The following is a 26,351-nucleotide window of genomic DNA, read 5'->3' on the forward strand; positions in this document are numbered from 1 at the left end:
AGCAAGAGCTTCAATAGAGTATTGTTCGTCAGTGGAATTATGCACCATACAAGCTGCACCTGGATTTCTTATCAGCGGAGGCTAGGGTGATTGCCAGAGATCATATTCTGACCAAAGCTCAAATGCGAGCAGGTATGAGTACCTCTGCATACCTCCCAACTTTTGAAAAGTTAAGCGCACGTGCCCCCGAAAGGGGGCATGAACTGAGTGAATGGGGGTGTGGCCTCATGGCAGAGCCGCGATTGCGGGTCATGCCTCCTTTAATCGTCACTGAGGGGGCATGCCCAGCACTCTCTGAGCTGCTGGCATGCCCTCTGTCACCTGTGAATAGATGCTGCGCGCATGCGCACAGCATCTATTCACCACTGCTCTGCTAAGCAAAGCAGCAGTGACAGGAGTCTCCCAACTGCCCACCCCCCAGCGCAGGCCCCTCCGACCCACGGGTGGGACAGTCCTAAGAAAACGGGACTGTCCTGCAAAAATAGGGACAGTTGGGAAGTATGCCTCTGTGTGCAATAGAATTAGCTGCAACTGGTAGTGTGACTGGCATTCTCAGGACACTCCCAGCCCCCGTAGCCCTCTATCCAGCCCATCAGATATATCTCATGGTACAATTGTATGCCGTACGATATATTGCATGCGATGTATAGCGGCTTCATCAATCGCATGCGATATATAATATGCACAAATAGCACAAAAGTACCAAATCATATGGAATCACTCTCGGGAAGGTCCCGGGGGAGTTCAAGGGAAATTACACCCGACTTCAGCCTCGGACATATCGTTGTAGTGTATGGGGCCCTATTAGAAAGCAGTCTGAGGAATAACAAAAACTGTTACATTGTATCTCTAGGATAGCACTGGAATTCTGTTTTCAATATTAAGAGGCTGGACACCTCTATGTTTTGTGTTGCACCGCTCTGCTCACAAGGACATCAGAATTAAAGATAGAGAGCAGAGGTTTCCTTATTCAGGGTAGGATGCATTGCATGCAAAGCTGTGTTTTGTTCACGTGGACTAAAAGAAGGACAGCAGTCCACAACACTGAAGTTGTGAAAAGTGAGAAAGCCTACACATCCGTAGTCACACCGTAGGCAGATAAGTGGGGGGACCCATTATGCAGATCAGCATCTGATGAACTATCCCATTAGTCATAAAATCAGAAATACATTTTGCATAAAAAACATTTCCCATGTATTGGACCTAAAGCTATTTTATAAAAAAAAAAATGTCTACAATTGAGATAGTATTTATGAAGTTGCTCATTTAAAATAATAATACAAAGTCAAAATGGGGTTGGCCGGGCACCAAATAACAAAATGTTAGCAGATAAAATTAGGCATAAATGGAAAAAAAGAGAAAATGGACAAAAAAAATTAAAATCTTAATTATCTACAGTACTTGAGTTTATAATTCTAAAAAAAATATTAATATGAACACACTGCATATAGACAATATTAAAACAAAGTGCTGGAATCAGCTATAAGTTGCAGACACATATTGCGCATGCGCACAGCATCTATTCACCACTGCTCTGCTAAGCAAAGCAGCAGTGACAGGAGTCTCCCAACTGCCCACCCCCCAGCGCAGGCCCCTCCGACCCACGGGTGGGACAGTCCTAAGAAAACGGGACTGTCCTGCAAAAATAGGGACAGTTGGGAAGTATGCCTCTGTGTGCAATAGAATTAGCTGCAACTGGTAGTAGAGAGACTTTGTTCATATGAAAGGTTCTCAGTATGAGTAAAGGTCCAGCACAGTACTTCTCAGCCGTAGCCATTTCATCAGAAAGGAAGTTAGGTAGTGATCACTGGTTTCTCCCTTTTGAAGGCTGTTTAGGCATTTTTGCTTGGGTTGTATTATTTGTGTTAGCCAGGAAGCAGTCTGAACCCCTTGGGTAACAATGAGGTTTTTCACAAATTTTGATCCTCCAACAAAGATAGGGAAAATACAGTTTTGGTGTTCAAACATGGATGAAAGAGACAAATACAGTAAATACATTAATAAATAATTAGGACACGTGTACAATTTTTTAAAATATAATCATATAAACAATATATTAAAATATATATTTATAACCAAATCTTACAGCTCTCTTTACCGGGCTAACTACCCCCCGATCATAAACTCAATTCTCAAGTATATTCGCCAATGGGACTCTTACTATCTCTCTTGCATTAATACAATAAAAATGAATGCACTCCCCAAACTCCTGTATTTATTCCAAACACTCCCAATTCTCATCCCCCCACAAACCCTTCGCTCTCTCCAAACCTTGCTATCACTACCAATATCTACAAGTACGTCACTACATTTCCTCTTTACACCTATCATTCCCACTTCAAATCCCCTTCTCTTTTGAAAGGCTTTGTATGCATAATCCCACTGAGAGGGGCGTCATCTCACTCCTTTACAAAACCATCTTGACCCCCGAACCCCCGCCCTTGAATCACACGTACAGGCCTGGGAAACTGACCTGGGGCTACATCTCGAGGGCGAGGAATGGGAAATTATCCAGGCTGCGGTCTCGAAATGTTCCATCAGCGTGGCCATTCGTGAAAACTCATTTAAAATCTTTACAAAATGGTATTTGGTTCCAGATAGCCTGCACAGAATGTTTCCTGGCACTTCTAACCTTTGCTGGAGAAATTGCGGTCTGGTAGGCACGTTCTTTCACACATGGTGGTCTTGTCCAGTAATCGCCTGTTACTGGGCCATGGTCCGAGCCCTCCTTGCTCAACTGCTGGACTTGACGCAGCCTCTTTCACCTATTAACCTACTTCTTTGTGCCCCTCTGGATCAAGCACCCAGAGACTCAAATAGACTGACCCCCCATATTTCTTGTGCGGCCAAATACCAAATAGCACGTAACTTGAAAACCCTGACGCGCCCAACCGCCAAGCACTGATAAACAGGATTTGGTTCATTGCACAAATGGAATACATCACTAGTCTTCAACACAATACAGTACATAAATTCGACTCCACTTGGCTTGCCTGGTACAGATACCAAAATTCACCACTTCCAGGTCTTAACTAGTTTTGAAACTCAATAAAGACTCATATGATGTTTCTCCCCCCCCCCCCTTTTTTTCTCTTCTCTCTTCTCTTTTTTCTTCCCTGCTCCCTGTCAACTGGGCTCCTGACTCGTCAGAGGTTACTTTTTCTCTCTTCCGTCTTTTCTTCCTTCTCTACATCTTCCCACCCGCTACCCTAACTTATTTTGACTAGATCTTCTACCACGACTTGATAATTATACTCTTTGGGCTCACACACTATTGATGTTTTCTCTCTTGCTCAACCGTGAATTTTTATTATTATAACAATCTACGTGTCGATTCTCGAGAATACTGATTCATAACATTTCTTTCTTCTTGGAAAATATGTATAGTTTTGAGTATTTACTCTTTACGGTCTCCCTGACAACATTTATTGAATTTCTATTTCTTGTGTTATCATGTGTTGTTAACCACGTTCATCTCTCCTAGTAAAATTTCATGATTTAAAAAAAGAGAAAAAAAAAAAAAATATATATATATATATATATATATATATGCAGACAAACAAATGAGGCGGCACTTGGAGACTGACGTAAATGGTGAAAAAAATAGTTGTATTTAAACAGACAGGTTAACGTTTCGGGGACGTGCTCCCCTTCCTCAGAAGGGTTCTGAGGAAGGGGAGCACGTCCCCGAAACGTTAACCTGTCTGTTTAAATACAACTATTTTTTTCACCATTTACGTCAGTCTCCAAGTGCCGCCTCATTTGTTTGTCTGCATTGATACTGGGGGGCAGTCCCCAGGGAGGAAGGCACAGGAGCAAGGTGTTTTTGCCACTATTGGAGTGCCGGAGGTTCTACGTGGGATATATATATATATATATATACAGCAAATCCTAGCATGTAGTGGCACTCAGGGACAGACTCTCGGATACTCAAAACAAGCGGTGTTTAATCCATTCTAGTGCAAACAAAAGAGACCATCCAACGTTTCGGGGTGCTAACACCCCTTTGTCAAGGTGACAAAAGGTTGTTAGCACCCCGAAACGTTGGATGGTCTCTTTTTTTGTGCACTAGAATGGATTAAACACCGCTTGTTTTGAGTATCCGAGAGTCTGTCCCTGAGTGCCACTGCATGCTAGGATTTGCTGTATGTATAACAGTTTCTAGAATGCACCAGGGCCCCATTTACAGGGAAGGGTGAGGGCCTATCCGATGTCGTATATATATATATATATATATATATATATATATATATATATATATTTAATAATAGCAGAAGGCCGAATTTTACGAGGGACATATATCTATGATGCCGTTGTGTGAACATGTCACTTCATATACCAAGTCAAAGGTCTTGGTCCGTAGAATTGCAGAAATATTGGCATTGTAATTGGTTTCTTCGTTTGAAGTTAGGTGTCAAAACATCTGCCTGCCATTTGCAATGCATCACCAGTGTTGTGTGGAAAATGTGACAGTTAGTGAACTTGCCCTGGAACATGTAACCTGGAATGTATGACATGCTGGGTGGTCTGAAAACTGTGACAGTTATTTGCGGCCACTCACTAAGCAGGGATTTAGCTAAATTAACTCCTAAGGGGATGAAAAGGGGTAAAACATTCTGCGCAGCAAACCTTTACCTGTTTGAAACAGGGCACATCAGCTATTTCTTATTAATATTGTGATAATTCATTTTTTTATTAATGTTCTTAAACTTGCTCATTGATTAAAAAAATGACAATTTCTCATAACAACTTTTAGTTCATATTTTTAACAAACTTTTAAGTATTACATCACCATTTGTTAACAAAACTTAAAACATTTTATTTAGTATTAAATTGGCAAAAAAATTTAATTCATTAAATGACTGTGCCCTCATAAATATATAGATAAATATATAAGTTAATTATGGCTTTTTTAAGGCTCCTCCCGAACAGATATCTTAAACTGCATGCAGTGTCTATGGTAGTTTTTTATGGTGGGTCTGTTGGTGATTTGTTGGTGGTTTGTGAAACCGCAATTTATATTTATTTTGTAACATCTCTCTAACTTCATATTTTCTATAATATGTTTAACAGAATGTAGAAAATATCTTTTAAATCACACCCACGTCTTGAAAGTAATGTCAATATGTATGCTTCAGGTCTACGCTGTTTTCATTTTACTATACATATTAATGACTTTGCCGCCCCCCCCAAAAAAAAATCATCATCATTTCAACTATTTTTTTTTATAACTATAATCAATACCCTACCATTAATTGTTGTATCTAATGGGCTACTTCATAATTGTATGCTAATTTCACAGCAATCAACTGTGTTAAATTATTTAATAGCCGCTGAAGACATCGAAGTAAAAAGACGACCACTGCCAGCTTTTGTGATATGCTGCTGCCTCCAAAGATGCAGCATCAAATCAACATCGGACATCTGAATAAGGGAGGCAGTCATTTGACTGTTTGACGGGATCCCGGCAGTCAGGATACCGACCCCGGAATCCCAAAACCTGCAGAAATACCGGCGGTCGGAGTCCTGACCGCCGGCTGGGTACCCCTCTTGGGTGGTGGTCCACGCCACCACCCGGAGGCAATTAGAAACCTGTGGTGACCGAAGCATGGCGAGTGCACACGCGTTCGAAACTGGGCTCCAAGCTGTCGGGCTCCCGGCATCTGTCTTCTGACCGCCGGGATCTCGTACTGATCGCCTGAGTAACCCTCGGGTTATTTTACAATGTAAAAGAGTTGAATCTGCACTAGACTGGATATGCTAAAATATAGATGAAACCAACGTTAGTGCTATAGTTTATACCGTATCAGTATAGCAGTGAGTTCACTTCCAGAATTTCATTTGTAAAAATTTTACTATTATATTTGCAAAGAGACAAAAAAAATATATACAAAATGCCTTTTCCGGAAAAGGCATTTTGTCTTTTTTTGCCTCTTTGCAAATACTGTATAGTGGTAACCTTCAGACTACTCAGGATGTCCACAAAATCACGCTGCCCGAACCAGTAAAGCTGTGTCGCAGCTACTGGCTTCAGCACGGCCAGAAAATGGGGTTGATGCACCCTCATTCTCTGGAACGCTCCCCATTGTCTTGCCCAAATGCCAGCACCATGTCAATCATGCTGCTATTTTGGGGCACTGCGAACAATGTTGCAGAAACAGATCTGCACATGTGCAGTGCAGCTCCTGTCCATGCGCTGATAGCAAAACTTTGGAAATTTACATAGATCTCGTAATCACGCCATGTGTGTCTAAGGTTTGTTTGTTATTACAGTAGCTTATATTAAACTAGCCAGGAGCATGCAGTCTTTTACATTTGACTAGTCTCTTTCACAGCATTATATTCCAAAATATTTTTTTTTAAATAACAAAATAATTCCCCTGGTGCTCTGTGCAAGCTCTAAAGGTATATCCTTATTATAGAGTAGATCTATTGGCACTTTTACTGTCTACGTGTCTGCATCAGTTTCATGTGTGACAAATATTATGTCTGTGATTTGCAGAGGTCCTCGGGTCCTGCTCAGAATTATGCTTTCCTCGGCATAGGGCTTAAGGCTTCTATATTTGCTGTCGTGGCTGTACTTTCAGAATACAACAAGCTTCAGTAGCCGAAGGACATAGCAATATATAGTGTACTGTACATGCTTTGCTTCTGAAAAATAAATGAATTGTCCTACCAACCTGGGAAGTGGAGAAGGCAAAATCTAATTCAGAAAAAATGAGATGATATTTAAACAATATATTTACTTTTTAAAATGATTTAGTGAAATGTGGTAATAGCTGTAGGATTAACACATGCAAAAATAGTTTCATAAAATATGTGCAACACTCTTTTTGCTTTTCCTGTTGCTTTCTTTGAAACATTTACATGCAAACCATAAAATATCTGCCTAGACAACCATAGGACTAGAGTTAGAATTTGTAGTAGGAGTTGAACCCACAACCACAGTGCTGTAAAGCAGCAATGCTAACCATTACACCAACCATGTTGCTCCATTGTAATCAGGTCCAGCACAATCATTAGGCAAAGTGGACACCAATGACACCATGGTTTAGGTTGACACCTAAAACATTAATTGAAAGACATACGGCAGGATGAAATGGAGTCCAAGATCACCGGAAGTGCGGCATGCTGGCTGATCTCTGACGTTTTTGTTTTTTAAAGGGGCAAACACAAGACAAAAGCATGCCATGTAAGTGATTCTCCCTTTCAAAACATCCGAGACACAACTCCGACGATCCCACCAATAATGTTACTCATTCAGTGTTATTATTTTCCCTACTCCCCCACGTTGAGTGGTGGCTACTGACATGAAGAGGCAACAGCTGTCTCATTCTCTGTTGTGAGCTGTAGGCTACTGCTCCTCCAAGTCAGTGATTGGCTGGTAGTGTTGCGCAGGGCTTTGATGTCACATCTCAGCACCACACTCATAGTCTGAGGAAAGAAGATGTTGTTATGCCTGTTAAAGTATGCTGAAGCACTCTTATGGTGGCAGGGATATAAGAAGGAAGACAAGACCAGTGACAACTGACTTTACTCTTCCATGATGCAATGTTGTGAGATCCATCTATGATGAAGGTGAAACTTGTGATACAATGCTTCTTTTACAATCCATTTAAAACCACTAAAGCAGAATGCCACCGCTAAAAACTTTTATGATCATGGTGAAAATAGTCTTAGTTTTTTGGCCTCAAAGAGAAAAAAGTTGTTTATAGTTGGCAAAAGAGGAGCTCCTGAATATGTTGTATGTTTTCCTGCTGTATTCTGCTTCGCCAGTTTGTTGCTAGAACAGCTTTCCATTTTAAAGCACAAAAAAGAACAACTATAGCTGAAGGCATGAATTACAGAAAAATTAACGCTGGCAGAGTTTGATGTTAAGGGCATTTGCCTGGAAACTGATATGATTTTAAACACCATAATTTTCATCTCAGAAAATGTGTTAAAATAATGACTGTACCTTCTAATTAAACTAATATTAACTAAATCTTAAAAATACTATAAGCCTTGCATTTCAACATAAATAAGTACAATACTATCAATATACTAGTAAAGAGTTACTTCAGTCTGCTCTGCCCCTATACTGTCCAGAAGCAGGGAAATTCATGCACGAAACTGAGGTATATGTCCGAAACAGTCTCACTGGAAGGTGTATTGTGTCATGCCTCGTTGACAGCACTCTGGGGTTGCCCAATACTCTCCAAGCTGCAGACAAAAGACAAAAAAATACCACAAAGTTTCAAAGAATTTAGGTTGCTCATCCTCTCCTTGAAACTGCCAGCCAACATTTGTACAGTATATGAGTAGGTTTTTCCTCATTGCCCCCTCCCTCAATAGGATGGGTGTCCCATACAGTGTTGCAGTGTAGCAGTGTTTGGTAGCGGCATTGCAGGATGCCACGTGCATACTCATCGCAAGCGGTATGTCAAGCAATCCTGCTGCTGCTGTGCACGGCAGTGAAAGGGTGTTTGAGGATGATCTGACAGGGTTAAGGCTGGGTACACACATGAATGATATTGGGATGATTTGCCGTCTTGGAACGACAAATAGTCTACATCGTCTAGTGTGCACACACAATTGTGCTCTCCTGCGGGTCACACGTGACATCTTCTGGTTGGCTGTGCTGCAGGCCAACCGGGCGATCTCATGTGCGATTAGGTGCCAATCATGTAGAATGTATGGCCAACCAGATGACCAGGTGATATGATATATCCCTTTTACAGCAAAGCCTGTTATTAAAATTAGCCAGTGATCATAGTAATGTGTACAGAGTACCGATAAATTGTATATGACCAAACGATGCGATATATTGTCCGTTTGTATGTGATATTGTACAGAGTGTATGCTCAGCATCATATTTTCTGGGTTCAATGGACATTGCATGTAAAATCTGTCCATTTACAAGTTGTTCATGTTTGTACCCAGCCTAAGAGACAGCACAGTCACACTCATAATGATTTGGCCATCTTCCCTGATTCACTAATGCTAAATATTGAGAGGTATGTGTAAATGGATTAGGTACATAGGGCAGTAGACCATGCTCTATTTTCCCTCATATTGCTATGTCAGCCTAAGATACATATTGGCATTAGTCATACCTCTCCATAAACATGCCTTCATTCAGTTGTCAAAATCAAATGGAGGAAATGTAATTAAGGGTGTGGTATGGAAGGTAGATAGTAACTAGGTCGACAGTGTCTAGGTCGACAACTATTGGTCGACAGTAACTAGGTCGACAGGGTCTCTAGGTCAACAGGATCTCTTTAGGTTGACATGGTCTAGGTCGTGTTTTTTTGGTGTCGTTTTCTTCGTAGAGTGACCGGGAACCCCAATTAGAGCACTGTGTCACCTTGCATGGCTCGCTTCGCTCGCCATGCTTTGGGCAAGGTGCCTTGTTTTGCTCGGCACAGATCACGTGGATCGTTATGTATGAAAAGGTTCAAAAAAAAGAAAAAATTGTGAAAAACTCATGTCGACCTTTTAACCTGTCGACCTAGAACATGTCGACCTAGAGACCCTATCGACCTAGAAACCCTGTCGACCTAGTTACTGTCGACCAACAGTGGTCGACCTAGTTACTGTCGACCTAGAGACCAAATCCCGTAATTAACACCCATATTCATAGACCACCCAACCTACTGTTGCAAAATAATAGTTACAAAACACAGTTGATGTTGTTTTCTCTTTATAGATGTCTTAACGAAGAATACCGTAAAAGTGTACACTGGCAGAAAAACATTATAACCAGGACAAAACTTAGCAGACTACAGTAATAAAAGACCATGCACAAGCAATCTGTGTGTGTGTACAGAGAACGCATAAACTCCTTTTTCCCTAAAAACACATCCCGCCATGCTCATATTGGCATGTTTTCTGAAAGGGCACAGGTACATTTAGTAGAACATTCTCCATTGTTAGAATGGAACATACAATTGTAGTTGTTACAAAGACTAAAAACCAAACAGCCATTCAGCGTCAAGCAGTTCCAGAACAAAATGTCACCCAAATTAGATTTTGTATATAATTTCCGTTATTGGAACAGTACAGTCATATCCTCAGAAGTAATCACATTCATTCATATAGCATTTTATAAACTGACAACTATGACTTATCTGCTTGATATTTAAAAAAACAACATACATTTAATAAAGTATATCACTTTATATTGTTAAATCATTCCCAAGAAATTGTTTATTTAAAAGTGAATAATATAAAAGAAGAAAAACAATAATTTTTAATTCATACATCCATTTTTTAATCCAGTATGCAATTTGACATGTCCCTGTCCCTTCTGTGAAACAACATGTTGCTAAATCAAATTGACCAGACTTCTACTTTTTTTTTTTACCTGTTCCAGTCATGTTTACATATTTATAGTGTGAGATGGAAACACACAGCTGTGTCTATTTATCTTAATTGGCCAGGGAGGCATATCAGTCCAAAGAGGGTGTCCCAGGGTAGGATGTGAGACAATCACATACTGTACTGTACGTAACGCTGACATTCAGTTATGAGATATTCTCCTCGGCTGTGTTTTGTTATTCCTGAGACTCTCAGCCAAATAATTTTAATTAGTAATTGTAAAACTATTTGACCAGTAATGGGTAATTGAAATATGGATATGGTCTAAAATAATAGTAAACACATGGCATACTGTATACCTTCCAATTTTTTTTAATTATCTGTTGGAAGTATGGTAATGTTATAATTTGTTCAAGTAGGGCCATATTTATCAATGTTGGATGACTGCACATGCTCAGCTTCTTCCCGGCACATCCACAAAGCCTGCATGTCCCATCTAGTCATCCGGATTGGGATGTAGTTATGTGACCGGCAGTCAGGACACTGCAGGTCACAATACCGATGCCTGCATCCTGTCCCCTCAAAATCCTGACAATCAGCATGCCAACTAGCAGGGACTATTCCTACTAGTGGCTGTCCATGACACCCATAGACTACGCTTGCCACCAAGCCCGCAGTTTGGTGATCGCATCGAGCCCTCAAGGGGCTTCATCCCCCCGCCAGCATTGTAAACCCTGGGATCCCGGCATTGGTATTGTGATCCGCCAGTCACCCATACCCAACCCATACGGATCAATAGTGAAGGTAAAAAATCTTTATATTTTGTAGCTACATCCCTCTCATCATCCACAATTTTAGTGTACATGCAGATGATGAGTCAGCAAAGGGTTACCCTTAAATGATCTTCTAGTTTACAGTTTAATTGATTGGATTCCAGCTTATTTCATTTTTTTACTTGTGGTGACATTGACCTCTGTTACCTACCCAGTACTGAGTACAGATATTTTGAATGCCTACAAAGAAACAGAGACATATTTGGATTTTGAAGTTTATACTCATTACAGTTATTTTTATTTTTTTGCCAAAGCAAATTGAAAATAGTTTTCACATTGATTTAGCAATGAGGTCAAGTTCTTAATTTAACGCACAGAGAGATGTCCATTTGCTTAGATGTGCATATATGAACATTATTTTCAGTCAACTCAGTTTCACAAAGCTTGACAAAAGCATCCAAGGGTGATGCCATGGTAACAGTAGGTCATTTAACTATGTAGCTTTCACAGTCTATAAAAATATGAGTAGAACTAGAATTATCATTCAATTATTCTTGCAATAAAGATGAAATTATTATATGCTCACTTTCTGAAGTAAAAATACAAATGCTAATTATTTTCAATAAAAAGTCTGCAATGTTCCAACATTTACATATTCATTTCACTTTTGATTTCCATTGTTTTTTCTTTTACGTGAAAAAAATGACAAAATGTAAATAGAACTAAAGACAGTGACACATATTAACATTTAATGACAATTAAGCATAGTTACCTGTGTAGTCAGTTGAAACCAACTTCATGGACAATAAGAATTGAAGAAAACATCACTCTTAGAGATGGGTTGTATACACTGACGTATATAAAATGAGTGCAGTGTGTGCGGTGCTCATGGGCCCCCACCCATGATTTTAATACTTACCCTCCATAGTTCCAGGGCAAAGCAGCAGCGCTGCAGAAATTACTGGGAAAATGGAGAGGCACCATTTTCCCAGTGTTTCACACATGCACATTCTAAAAATCTCTGGGACAATGTCTGCCATGCCATTTTCCCAGAGATCTGTGCATACGCTGTAAACTTTGGGACAATGCTAGGGTCCTCTAGGGACCCAAGTGCCTGGAGCTAAGCGCTGCCACTGGCTAGAGAGGAGGGGGCCCAGACAGAGCCTGCACACGGGCCTACTCCTCTCTAGAAATGCCCTGGTTGGATATGATATGTCGGGATGCCGGCATTTGGGATTCCAGTGCCAGGATTGTGATCCTTGTTGGGATGCTGGTGTTGGCATTCCAAGCACTGTCGGGACTTAGTCTGCAGGGATCCCCTTAGAGATGTGTGTCTGACATTCTCATGTACAGTATACTGTATGTGGCTGGACAACCTAATTGCCGACTCCACACTGTCACTGCCGGACTACAGCCTCTTCAGGACCGACCGCGATCAGGACCTCACCGGAAAAACCAGAGACGGTGTCATCTGCTTCTACATAAACGAAGGGTGGTGCTCCAACGTTACGATCCTGAGTAAATCATGCAGCCTGCAAATGAAGACAGTCATTAACTACTACTCATTCTACTCACCCCGGGAATTTTCCTCAACAGTTCTGGTGGTGGTGTATATCCCCCCCCCCCTTCCCCCCAAGCAAGCAAGCGATACAGAACTAAAATATCCGGACTCACTGCTTATAGTACTGGAAGACTTCAACAACGCCAACCTGATCCAGGAGCTACCTAAGTACAAACAGCAAGTCTATTGCCATACCAGGGAGGGGCGAACCCTGGACCACTGCTATACCTCCATCAAGACAGCTTACCGGTCCATCCCCAGAACAGCCCTAGGCCTCTCTGACCACTGCATAGTCCATCTGCTCCCCACATACATCCAGAAACTGAGAACGGAAAAGCCCGTGGTCAGGTCTGTCAAACGCTGGACAAGCAAAGCTGAAGCTTCAAGCCTGTTTTGACTTCATAGATTGGAGGGTTTTTGAAACTTCTGCTACCGACCTGGATGACCTGGCTGATGTTGTGACATCCTACATCAGCTTCTGCGAGGACACATGTGTGCCAACAAAAACAGTCCGCACCTTCAATAACAACAAGCCTTGGTTCAACGCACAGTTTAGGAAGCTTCGTCGGGCCAAGGAGGAGGCATACAGCAGCAGGGACAGGGACCTGTACAAAAGGCCAATAACTCCCTGACACACGAAATCAGGCTGGCAAAAAAAAAATTCTCCAACAAGCTGACTAATAACCTTTTGGACAAGGACCCCGCATCAGTTTGGAGAGGAATGCAAGCCATAACTAGCTACAAGAAAACCCACTGTCATGCACCAGGAACTGGTGGACGAGCTGAACAACTTTTACTGCAGATTTGAGAAGGAGGCCCCCTGTCCCAGTCCTACCCCTGTCCTGGGTGAAGCTGACCACTCACTCCCCTATCCTGGTCTCCACTCCCAGACACTGTAGGGGGATCAAAAAGAGGTAGAAGGAATGTTCAGAAGGGTCAAACCAAGGAAAGCCACAGGCCCGGACGGAGTATCATCATCTGCCCCAAAGAACTGTGCTGTTCAGCTCGCCCCCACCTTCTCCGAGCTCTTTAACACCTCACTGGAGATGTGCAAGTTTCCCTCCTGCTTTAAATGTTCAACAATTGTCCCAAATCCAAGGAGCGCAGCTGCAAAAGACCTAAACGACTACAGGCCGATCGCACTAACATCTGTGGCAATGAAAGTGTTTGAACGGCTGGTGCTGAACCACCTGAGTGAAGCGACTAACACCCACCTAGACCCCTTGCAGTTCGCATACCAAGCAAACAGGAGTGTCGAGGATGCAGTTAACTTGGGGCTGCACTACATCCTACAGCACTTAGACCTCCTGGGCTCTTATGCGAGGGTCCTATTTGTTGGCATTCAACACAATTGTCCCCAGTATCCTGCAAGCCAAACTCCTCTCCTTAGGGGTCCCAGAATAAACATGCTTCTGGATCGTCGACTTCCTGACACCAAGGAAATAGGTGTTGAAAGCTAGGTTGTTCACTTCTAGTGGGTGCTGGATCAGCACGGGGGCCCCTCAAGGATGTGTCCTCTCCCCCCTGCTCTTCTCTCTATATACCAACAACTGCACCTCGGCCGAGCAATCAGTAAAAATTCTAAAATTTGCAGACGACACCACCGTCATCAGCTTAATCAAGGACGAAGATGAATCTGCATACAGACGCGAAGTAGAACGGCTAACGCAGTGGTGCGGCAGGAACAACCTTGACCTAAATCCCCTCAATACAGTTGAGATGGTGGTGGACTTCAGAAGGAAACCCAATGCCATTCAACCACTCTTATTAGCCAACAGTTTTGTGGGTCGACTCCTTCAAATTCCTAGGGTCAAAAATTTCCCGAGACCTCAAATGGGGACCCAACATAAGCACTGTTGTAAAGAAGGACCAGCAGCGGATGTTCTTTCTGAGGCAACTCAGGAAATTCAACATCACGCAGAAGCTGCTGCTCATCTTCTACACAGTAGAATCGGTCCTATGTTCCTCGATCAGAGTCTGGTATGGAGCTGCCAATGAGAGTGACAGACGGAGGCTTCAAAGGGTGGTGAGGACAGCTGAAAAGACTTTTGGGGCTGACCTTCCCCCCGTCCAGGAATTATACCAGTCAAGGGTCAGGAAGCGAGCGGAGAAAATCGTGGCAGATATGCAGCACTCAGGTCACAAACTGTTAGAACCACTTCCATCAGGCAGACACTACAAGTCCATTCCTACAAAGTCGACCAGAGCCATTAAAAGCTTCTTCCCACTAGCTGTCCATCAGCTGAACAATATATAAACATTCTAACATGTATAATATGTCTAATATGTTGAGTCTATTGTACAGTTACAGTGTGCTGTATGAACTCATATGTGTAATGTTTGTGATGTATGCTCGTCTTTCCCCCTTCTTATGCTATGTATTCCCCCTTCATGTTGCTGCTTGGCAATGCACTGTACTGCAAAAAATTCCTAATGTACCTGAGTACTCCTGGCAAATAAAGCTGATTCTGATATAGCAGTTAAAATGACAAAGAGAACTAAGTGCTAGATTTACGATACAGCGGCTTCAATATATAATTTTGCTGCAGAGATGTGCCCCAACATTGAATACTTTGTCTTTTTTTCTTCTTTAGTATGTTTTTTATTCTAGGTAGCATTGCCCCATTAATTGATAAAATAGATGATCCTTTATAATAAATGGCTAATGTTGCTCCTGACCTCTATGGGGGGAGTTCAAGTGTTTTGCTCGCTAGCGACAGAAATTATAGTGTTGCTCCATTCGGGTGCGCACAGACGCCAGTGCTGACATTACTGTTATGTAGTTTTATTTTGATGGGCTAGTAACTAGTCTCTTAAAAAATTATGTAATTGGTAGCAGTGATATTTTGTAGTTATTTTCCAACACTCCTGTGTAAGATTTCCTCTATACTGTACTTTATTCTCATACAGTGTGCGTGTGTGTGTGTGTGTGTGTGTGTGTATATATATAGATATACATATGCAGCGACTTTTGCAAGCTGTCGCTTCTTAGTATTATTGCTGATTTACATTTCCAAGTCAAACGCAAATCTAGCCATAACTATACATACAGTATATAATGACACATTACTATTAAATGATAAATAAATAGATGGATTTCCATAAAGAATATTTAACAGTCAAGCACAATTACAATGTGAGCTGTAAATTCAGCTTAGCATCTTGTAATAGACATACCCATGCTGGTGCTACTTTATATTGTTGTCCATGATTACCCTCTGGTATTATATATATATATATATATATATATATATATATATATTATTATTATTATTTTTTTTATTAAGTGGATCAATTATATTAGTTTTGGTAAATGTCAAGTTCTGTAAATCTTAGCCTTTCTTAACATCATACTGTACTCCCTGATACACCATTTCTGGCCTGTATACCACACTAATAAATAATTATAACAACATGAACTGTTTATTAGGCTCAAGAATATATTAGAATCAATAATATATAATTATGATCTCTAGACCTTGGCACTGGATATGCTTAACTTGATAGGTCTCCTTCTGGATGCTGTGTTGTAGAATGCTATAGAGACTCACCACCACAGAGAGGCAAGAGTCACTCCACTAACGATCACAGAACCTAAAGTTTTCAGCACCAAACAGACATTTGTATGCAAGGGAGAAATCTCCAGTTTGTAGTGGGGGGTGGGGCCACATGACAACACATAAAACAGGCCCCGCAAACATGTCGGCCTACCAGGAGTCTTCCTGATGAGCCCTATGGCCAATCTGCTTCTGTTTTGATATGCCTGTAACAGAGTGGGTACGAGGGAACATGTAATAGTGCAAATGAAAGGTGCAGATTAATTCATGTTAGTAAATAATAATGTGTATTTTATTTGTCCATTTGTCATTTGTTGTGTAACGCCTCACATAATGCAGAGTTTTTGGAGAATATTGAATAGCTCACCTCAGTCTCTGCCCCATTGGAACTTTCTGTCCAAATTCACTACAAAAACTGTACTGTACATTAGGTTAGGGTCCATTTTTGTTGGAAGCCAGTTAACTTACCATATGATTTTGCACAGTGGGAGGAAATTATACTGTATATTTCTATGAATTAAGTTATGAGTGGAGTGCCATTATTTTTACTATACCCAACCATGCATACTGTATATGGCTTTTCTATTTAGCCAAAATGATAGAACAGGACTGATTCCATTGAATAGGCAGGGCCAGACTGGCCATCTGGCACTCCTGGCAAATGCCAGAAGGGCTGATGGGCCGCTATGACCACACAGAGAGTGGTGGGTGGCTGATCAGCAGGTGGCACAACGCTCTGCTCAGCCTCCTGGCATACAGATAGATAGGGGCATGCTGTGGTCAGGCTCCTGTGCCTCTTGACGTGCCCCCTTCAGCCATGTCCACGCTCTTCAGCTGTGGTTACACTACTTCAGTCATGGCCACACCCCCTTCAACCATAGCTGTGCCCCCCTTGTCATGCGCCGCGCCATGGACTAACTTGCCATGGCTGTTTCACAGCCCCAGTCAGTCCCTGACTATAGGTGCAGTATAATTTACTTTGGCTGTGATCTTTAGGATGGACACAATCACTATAGGACAGTCTATACAATAATAAAATACCATGTAATAGTTAAAGTGTTTTGTATTTAGAAGCAACATACTGTAGATTATTTAGTAATGATAATAATCCCATTGTAAAAAAAAATTGTAAATAATTTAAGAGTATAATATTCTAATAACTATGACATTTTTTCTTACTGTTACTTTTGCAGGTTGCAGAGTGGCTGTGCTTAAGCTGTCAGACACAAAGAGCAATCTCAGGACAACTTGGGGAAATAAGCAAGATGCCACCTTCATTAGGACTGTCTTCTAAATCATCACCAAAGCATCCCGTTCCTGATGAAGAAAAGCATAAACATTCACCACCAAATTTGAAATCAAATGATAAAACAAATGAACACATAATACAAAAAGAAATTCCAAAACTTCCAGAAGGAAAAATCAGTGATAGACAAATGAATGATAGTAATAGGCAAGATGATAAAGACATGGAGCTAATAGCCAATATACCAGTAGTAAGTAAGGAAACAGATGCACCATTAGCCCCTATAGCTGAAAAGACATTGCTGAAAGAAAGTAACCTAGATGCTACTAAAGATCTTGCACTGGTGCCTACGCAGAACTTGACAGAGCCTCTACACAATAAAGGGAAAGTAATTCCAAGGCAAGATTTAATGATTGACCTTTCAACAGCAGCTTTGAAGGAATTTGAAGAAACATGTGATGTGAAAATTAAACCTGAAGCAAACCAACTGACGGAGCATGAAACTGGAAAAGAAAAAACTGTAAGTAGTATCTGCAATATAAATAAACACACTGTCATGTATATAATAATCTATTTTAAGTAAGCAAACTTATTGATACCCCATAGCATTGATATTACCTCTCATTTCAATTTACATCTAAAATAGATATTCCTACTTACATTAATGAACTGTGCTAAATATAGAATGTATGAGACAGATGACAATTTCAATCTGATATTAGACATAGAAATGACAGACGATTTGCCCCAGGTACTGTAACATGTTTGTCCAGAATGGGTGTAATTGTCTTTGTATCACTTTCATAACTGTAAACAGTATCACTGATGATATCAGACAATTATGGTGTCATATTACAATTTTATTGTATCACTCCAGACAATTACTGGCATACCACTAAATATAGTCAGAAGATGACTATCAATGACCTCTGCATATGATCATCTTTCAGCCGCACTAATGGGCCTTAATGTCCTATTTATGATCTGACTTTTCTCCCCAAGGTTAGAATGGCCACCAATTTTAGGACCACATATTTATAAATATACTAATCTGACTTGATGTAAATTTTAAAATGAATATAACACTCCACTCCATGTATTGTTAGGTACCTTACTGTTCTTACAGTTGGATGACATATGTTAAACTTTACATCAAAAGTAATAAGAAAGTGTTATTATATACGAGTAATGTAGAGAAAATGGGTTGTGGTATAATAGATCTACAGACATTAGATAGACAACCAATAGACCGACCCCATATGGTCATCATGCATTTGGTCGACATGGTCAAAAGGTTGAAATGGAAAAGGTAGACCGTAGAACTGGCTATATGAACAATTGGAGTTCCCTACTGGGCGCAACACAAAGCAGCCACTCCACCAATCTGAGTGATACACCAATCACTCCACAACAAATAACATATTGTGCTTTTTTTTCATATTACTGAATCTATACCTCTGAGGACAATGAGGAATGCAGTTTACAGGAGAGTAAAGTTATACATAGCGCCGTTTTCATTCAATCAATCTTTGCTTGTTAGACCATAGAACTGGTTGAAATGGAACTGGTGGACACAAAAAGGTCAACACATGGTTTTTTTTTTAGTGTTTTGGGTGTCATTTTGTATGTTTTGTCATATATGACCACAAGTAGTGCAAACTTATACTCCTGCTGGCTCGCTTGCCTTGCCACACTTCAGGCAAGGTGCCTTCCTGCGCTTAGCACTGGTTACTATTCCCAATGGTAGTCCATGTGGATGGTAAATCAAGCAAAAGTTGAAAAATATGTGAATAACCTCAAAAAACTAGTGTCGACAACTGTCATGTCAACATCTTCAACCTGTTGACCTTTTGTACCTGTTGACCTTGAGCACTGTCTACCATTTACTTGTCAACCTTTTGACCCTGTCAACCTAATGCGTGTCAATCATATTGTATCGACCTACTGACTGTCTACCTAGACACTGTCTATCATCTGGATCCTGAGATAATTATCACACACATATCACTGAAGGAGCAGTAAATGGTGGGCACCTTAGTATGAGAATGCTATAGTCAGTTTGCTGTATTAGAAGAAATGAAGATCCCATACTGTAGAGTACAAAGAAAGAATAGGTATGTAAATTCCACAAATTAAATGTCTTGTTTATTTTGTTGGTAATAGTTATTTACTGTTCTTTAGTTTTGTAAAATACGTAGTATTGCTTCGGTTTTGATTGGTGTGCACATTAGTTTACATTAGAAGAGAATAGCCAGTTTGCTGAAAACAACCAATCTGTGCTAAGCCGCAGAAATACAATATCTGATTGGGCTAAATCCATTTTTAAGTCATGGGCATCTCGAGATTATTGTGGTTTGCAAATAAATTCCATTTGACTTAGAATATTTATAAATATGTCGATATGTTTTTATACTCATTTACATTCTACTGAATATTTTCAATTAGATGAACAATGTAGATGTAATATAAGTATGTGCCACTGAGAAATAATAGGTTTTTAATTACCTACCTGTAAATCCTTTTCTCGTAGTCCGTAGAGGATGCTGGGGTCCATATTAGTACCATGGGGTATAGACAGGTCCACCAGGAGCCATGGGCACTTTAAGACTTTAATAGTGTGGGCTGGCTCCTCCCTCTATGCCCCTCCTACCAGACTCAGTCTAGAAATTGTGCCTGAGGAGACGGACAACTTCGAGAGAAGGATTTTACACAGATAGTGGCGAGATTCACACCAGCTCACACAGACAAGGCAAACCAAGCTAACCAGCTTGAAAACTCAGCAACGGCTGAACAACATTACTAAACCAAGTAACAAAAAACCCAGAACAAAGCAATACTGAATGAAGTAACCATTGCAGGATCACGAAGCGCTGGGCGGGCGCCCAGCATCCTCTACGGACTACGAGAAAAGGATTTACCGGTAGGTAATTAAAATCCTATTTTCTCTTACATCCTAGGGGATGCTGGGGTCCATATTAGTACCATGGGTATGTACCAAAAGCTCCCAGAATGGGAGGGAGAGCGCGGAGACTCCTGCAGAACTGATTGACCAAACTTTAGGTCCACAGAGGCCAAAGTATCGAACTTGTAGAACTTAGCAAATGTGTTCGACCCAGACCAAGTAGCCGCTCGTCAAAGTTGTAAAGCCGAGACACCCCGGGCAGCCACCCAGGAAGAACCCACCTTACGAGTAGAGTGGTCCTTAGCAGATTTAGTACACGGCAACCATGCCATAGAATATGCATGCTGGATAGTGATCCTGATCCAGTGAGAGATCGTCTGCTTAGAAGCAGGACAAACAATTTTCTTGAGATCATACAGGTCAAACAGAGAGTCCAATTTCCTGTGACGAGCAGTCCTCTTCACATAAATTTTCAGAGCCCTTACAACATCCAAGGACTTTGACGGAATTGAGGAGTCAGTAGCAACTGGCACCACAATAGGTTGGTTGATATGAAGTGCCGACACATCCTTCAGAAGGAACTACTGACGTGTCCGGAGCTCAGCTCTATCTTCATGGAAGATCAAGTAGGGGCTTTTATAAGACAAAGCCCCCAACTCCGACACACGTCTAGCAGAAGCTAAGGCCAACAAAGTGACAGCCTTCCATGTGAGAAACTTGACCTCAACCTCCTGGAGAGGCTCGAACCAATCCGATTGAAGGAACTGTAACACCACATTAAGATCCCATGGTGCCGTAGGTGGCACAAAGGGAGGCTGGATGTGCAGAACCCCTTTTAAGAAAATCTCAACCTCAGGGAGGGAAGCCAGTTGTTTTTGGAAGAAAATGATTAAGGCCGAAATCTGGACCTTCACGGATCCCAAATGCAGGCCCATATCCACACCTGCTTAAAGGAAGAAGAGAAACCATCCCAGTTGAAACTCCACTGCAGGAAACTTTTTGGATTCACACCAAGATACATACTTTTTCCAAATGTGATGGTAATGCTTAGACGTTACTCCTTTCCTAGCCTGAAGCATGGTAGGAATAACCTTGTTCGGAATGCCCTTCCGAGCTAATATCTGGCGTTCAACCTCCATGCCGTCAAACGTAGCCGCGGTAAGTCTTGACAAGTGAACAGAAGGTTGCAGAAGGTCCTCCTGGAGAGGAAGAGGCCTCGGATCTTCCAGTAGTAGACCCAGAAGATCTGTGTACCAAGCCCTTCTTGGCCAAGAAAAAGAATACACCCTATTATTGCACTACACAAAGGTCCGTATGTAAAATAGGAGGTTCCAGTGAATAACAAAAAGTCTTATGTCTATTGAATAAACTGGTGACAAGTCTTTCAGGATTTCGAATACAATGTGAGTACATCAAGTTTAGTTGGTGAGTGAATTATCTGTATGTACGCACCGTACTCCCATGTACGGTGTGAGGGAGATCTTCGTAAAGGTATCTTTTTTCCACACGATTCACCAGTTCATAGTGAGGTTCCCCTTCCCCTTTATAGGATCCTCATGAAAAACAAAGGGTAAAGAGGGGGAAGGGCCAATAGTGTAGTGTGTTCGGTACTCTGTATTGTGCCCTCCCCCATGAATGGAATGTAGATAACGCTTAATGTAGGAACATACCGTACTCACATAAGTATGTATGGTGCCTTTCTTATAAAGGTATCTTTGTGGGGTAATGATATAAGTGCCAAAAAATGGAGCGTACCTCGACTCACGTTTGGAAAATTTTGGGTATGCACATCAAGGTTTCTTTGGGTGTCCTCTTCTTAATCCTTATGTAAACCTATGTGAGACTTGTGATCTCTTTAAGTCCAATGAAGGTGGAAGGTTCTATACCATTATGTCCCTTTATGGTAGAGGTCTTCTCCCCCTTTAGTGGATCGTTTAGGAGATTAAAGTTGTGCACATCAAGGTATCTTTGAGATTCCGCTTCTCAATCTTCTTATAAAACCCTTATGGAGCTCGTAATTTCCATAAACCCAGCAAAAGAAAAGTTTTATAAGAATGTATCCTTTTATTATTGGCCAGTCCGGAGCAATGAGGATTGCCTGAACTCTTGTTCTCTTTCTGAGCTTTAGAATCCTTGGAATGAGAGGAAGTGGAGGAAACACGTACACTGACTGGAACACCCACGGAGTTACCAGGGCGTTCGCCATTGCTTGTGGGTCTCTGGACCTGGAACAGTACCTCTGAAGATTCTTGTTGAGACGGAAGGCCATCATGTCTATTTGAGGTACTGTTAGGCGCCGGGGTCCGCTCGTCGGTGCGGCCCGGCGCCTAGCAACCAGGGACGCCGTACGCGAACAGCCGCCGGCTCCCTGGCAACGCTGGACGCCGGGCGCGCTGAGCCGCACGGACCCTAGCAACGGGGACGCCACTGGCGGACCGTGTTCCCCGTTGCTAGGCTTTAAGGGTTAATGTTTTCTCCTGCTCTCTGGCCGGGCAGCAAGGCAGCTGCACGGCATTTATTCTAATCAGCCTTTTGGCAGCTGATTGGAGGACTCCTTGTTAAATACACTCCCAGGGCTTCTCACAGACGCCGGTAATAGCTTCCTGCATGCTGTCTTTGTTTGCTGAGAGTCTGTTCCAGTCTTGCTGTATCCGGTCATTCCAGTATTGGAAGCTCTGAACTCGGAAGTTTGTCATCTAATTCCTGGAGTCCTGACTAATCACCTTATAACATCCAGTGGTGTTCGTGAGTCACGGCCTTGCCGTGTGTTGCGGCTTGTCCGCTTTATTATTTATGTTTTGGTGCATTTTGCGGAGGGTTCCGCTTCCACAGGTCCACTCTGGTATCCGGTGGTGCCGGGTAGGAGTATTGGACAAGTGGATTTTGGTTGTCCTTTTCCCTGGCGGGTTTCCGCACATACTTTAGGTTTTGTCAGTTAGCTTGTAGCCCCTGGCCTGGTTGTTTAGTCAGAGGGCCCCTTGTTATCACCCTGTCTCGGATTTCCCTTTGTCTCCCATTAAGACCTGAGGGGGCATCGGAGTTGGGCAGACTTAATCCGCCCTTCAAACGCGGCTGCCATGGGCTCAAGCAACCATAGTCTCGCAGGGGATTTCTGACAGCACGGGCGAGACAACGGAGTTAGGGCGCCAGGGGCTATTTTCTATTCCCGCTCCCATAACCAGCATTCCCTTCCAGTACTCTGACCATTGCCATGAGATCTCCTCCGGTCAGGAGTACTGGAATCATAACATTATTACCGGCCATACCAAAACCTAAAATTAAACTGGGTTTAATTTTTTCCTTATTCAGTTTTGTAAGAGTTATCGGCCTCATGAATCCCACAGGTTTAGGGCCAAATCCTGGTCAGCTCCTAGTCAGCCAGATTCAAGAACTTACTCAGATGTTTCAGGATCTTTCCCTTCGGGTGAAGTCGCAGGAAGATCTTTTACGAACTTCCCCGAGGGTAGTCCCTGAACCAAAAATGCACTTGCCTGACCGTTTTTCTGGTGATAGGAAGGAGTTTTTTAATTTTAAAGAATCCTGTAAACTTTATTTTCGTTTAAGACCGATCTCCTCAGGTACTGAATCTCAGCGGGTCGGAATTATTATTTCTTTGCTCCAGCGAGATCCTCAGACCTGGGCATTCGGTTTAAAAGTAGAGGATCCGGCGTTGTCATCAGTAGACGCCTTTTTTGGGTCTTTAGGGCTTTTGTATGATGACCCTGATAGAGAGGCATCCGCTGAGAGTCAGTTACGCACTCTCAGACAGGGTAGAAATCCTGCAGAAGTTTTTTGTACAGAGTTGCGCCGTTGGTCGAACGACTGTGGCTGGAATGACCCAGCCCTGCGCAGTCAGTTTCGCCTCGGCTTATCAGAGTCTATAAAAGACAGTCTCCTTCAGTATCCCGCTCCTGAGACTCTCGATAAACTCATGGAGCTTTCTATTAAGATTGATCGTCGTCTCAGAGAGCGGAGGGCTGAAAAAGGAGCACCTGTCAGGTCTACTCCATGTGTATTTTCCATTCCTGAGGACGTAGAGAAGCCCATGCAGATGGGTCTCTCCCGGCTGTCTCCAGAAGAAAGAGCCAGAAGGCAAAACTCTGGTCTTTGTTTGTACTGTGGGGGTAAGGGACATTTTGCCCGTAATTGTCCGATCAAGTCAGGAAAACGCCTCGACCAAGTGAATTGTGAGGGGGTTCACTTTGGTCTGCAGCTTATCTCCTCGAAGAACTCCCTTTTAGTCCCAGCTAAAGTTTCCTTTGGCAGCCTCTGTTCCTCGGTGACGGCTTTTGTTGACAGTGGAGCTGCAGGGAACTTTATGGACTTAACGTGGGCCAAGGCCTTAGGTATTCCTCAGTTAGCCTTGGGTAGGTGTATCACCATGCATGGTTTAGATGGGAGTCCCTTGTCCAATGGGGTTATTTCCCTCTGTACACCCCCTGTACTACTTACGGTAGGAGCTCTTCATTCCGAAAAGATCGAGTTTTTCCTTACCCATTGCCCAGCAGTTCCAGTGGTTCTGGGTCACCCTTGGCTGGCCTTTCATAATCCCACCATTGATTGGCAGTCGGGGGAGATTTCACAATGGGGTACCATCTGTAATAAGGAATGTATTACGTTTCCCGTCAGAATAGCTGCTGCCATTCCCGAACTCATTCCCGTGGAATACCAGGACTTTGTTGATGTGTTTTCCAAGGGCAATGCAGACATTCTGCCTCCCCATCGGCCTTATGATTGTGCTATTGAGCTAATTCCTGGTGCCACATTGCCAAAGGGAAGGTTATATGCATTATCCGGGCCAGAAACTGCGGCCATGAATGAGTATGTTAAGGAGAGCCTAGGGAAAGGATTTATCAGGCCATCTAAATCCCCTTTAAGTGCAGGCTTCTTCTTTGTGGAGAAAAAAGACGGATCACTCAGACCTTGCATTGACTTTAGAGCCCTGAATAAGATCTCAGTTAAAAATACTTACCCTCTGCCGCTGATTTCTGTCCTCTTTGATCAGCTGCGTTCGGCTGTGATTTTTTCTAAAATTGACCTGAGGGGAGCGTATAACCTCATCCGAATCAAGTCGGGAGATGAGTGGAAGACGGCTTTCAGTACTCAGTCGGGTCACTACGAGTATCTGGTGATGCCGTTCGGCTTGTCTAACGCTCCGGCAGTATTCCAGGATCTCATTAACGATGTGCTCCGTGATTTTCTAGGAAGATTCGTGGTCGTTTACTTAGACGACATCCTGATCTATTCTGAATCAATTGAACAACATGTTACCCAGGTGTGTCAGGTTCTTCAAAAATTACGTGAAAATCATCTATATGCCAAGCTGGAGAAGTGCGAGTTTCATGTCACGAAGGTATCCTTTTTAGGGTACATTATTTCCCCTCGGGGATTCTGCGTGGAACCTAAGAAGCTCCAAGCCATCCTTAGCTGGGCGCAACCCACCAACTTAAAAGCAATTCAGCGCTTTTTAGGGTTTGCGAATTATTATAGAAGATTTATTCATTCTTTTTCCGACCTGGTTGCTCCCATTGTTGCACTGACTAAGAAGGGAGCGGATCCTACCAACTGGTCACATGAAGCCGAGTTATCCTTTCAGGCCTTGAAACAAGCTTTTGTCTCAGCTCCAGTCCTCAGACATCCCAACCCAGAATTGCCCTTCATTGTTGAGGTTGATGCCTCGGAGGTTGGAGTGGGGGCTATCCTATCTCAGAAGGATCCGGACACTCTGGAACTACATCCTTGTGCCTTTATGTCCAGGAAATTCTCATCCGCTGAATCCAACTACGATGTTGGTAACCGGGAGTTACTGGCTATTAAATGGGCTTTCGAGGAGTGGAGACATTGGCCCTCATTCCGAGTTGATCGGTCGCAAGGCGATTTTAGCAGAGTTACACACGCTAAGCCGCCGCCTACTGGGAGTGAATCTTAGCTTCTTAAAATTGCGACCGATGTATTCGCAATATTGCGATTACTAACTACTTAGCAGTTTCAGAGTAGCTCCAGACTTACTCTG

General features: G+C 42.3%; 1 protein-coding gene across 3 annotated transcripts in view; it reads left to right on the top strand.

Annotated features, from left to right (window-relative positions):
- The window catches only part of PCLO (piccolo presynaptic cytomatrix protein), a 447,385-nt gene that overhangs the window by 242,762 nt on the left and 178,272 nt on the right, over positions 1-26,351 (top strand). For all 3 annotated transcript variants that reach the window (XM_063926936.1, XM_063926938.1, XM_063926937.1), the window contains exon 4: positions 17,384-17,956. In XM_063926936.1, the coding sequence (XP_063783006.1) occupies positions 17,384-17,956 (573 nt within the window). The remainder of the gene's footprint in view (positions 1-17,383; positions 17,957-26,351) is intronic.

This window comes from Pseudophryne corroboree, chromosome 6, assembly GCF_028390025.1.
Source record: "Pseudophryne corroboree isolate aPseCor3 chromosome 6, aPseCor3.hap2, whole genome shotgun sequence".
Taxonomy (NCBI): domain Eukaryota; kingdom Metazoa; phylum Chordata; class Amphibia; order Anura; family Myobatrachidae; genus Pseudophryne; species Pseudophryne corroboree.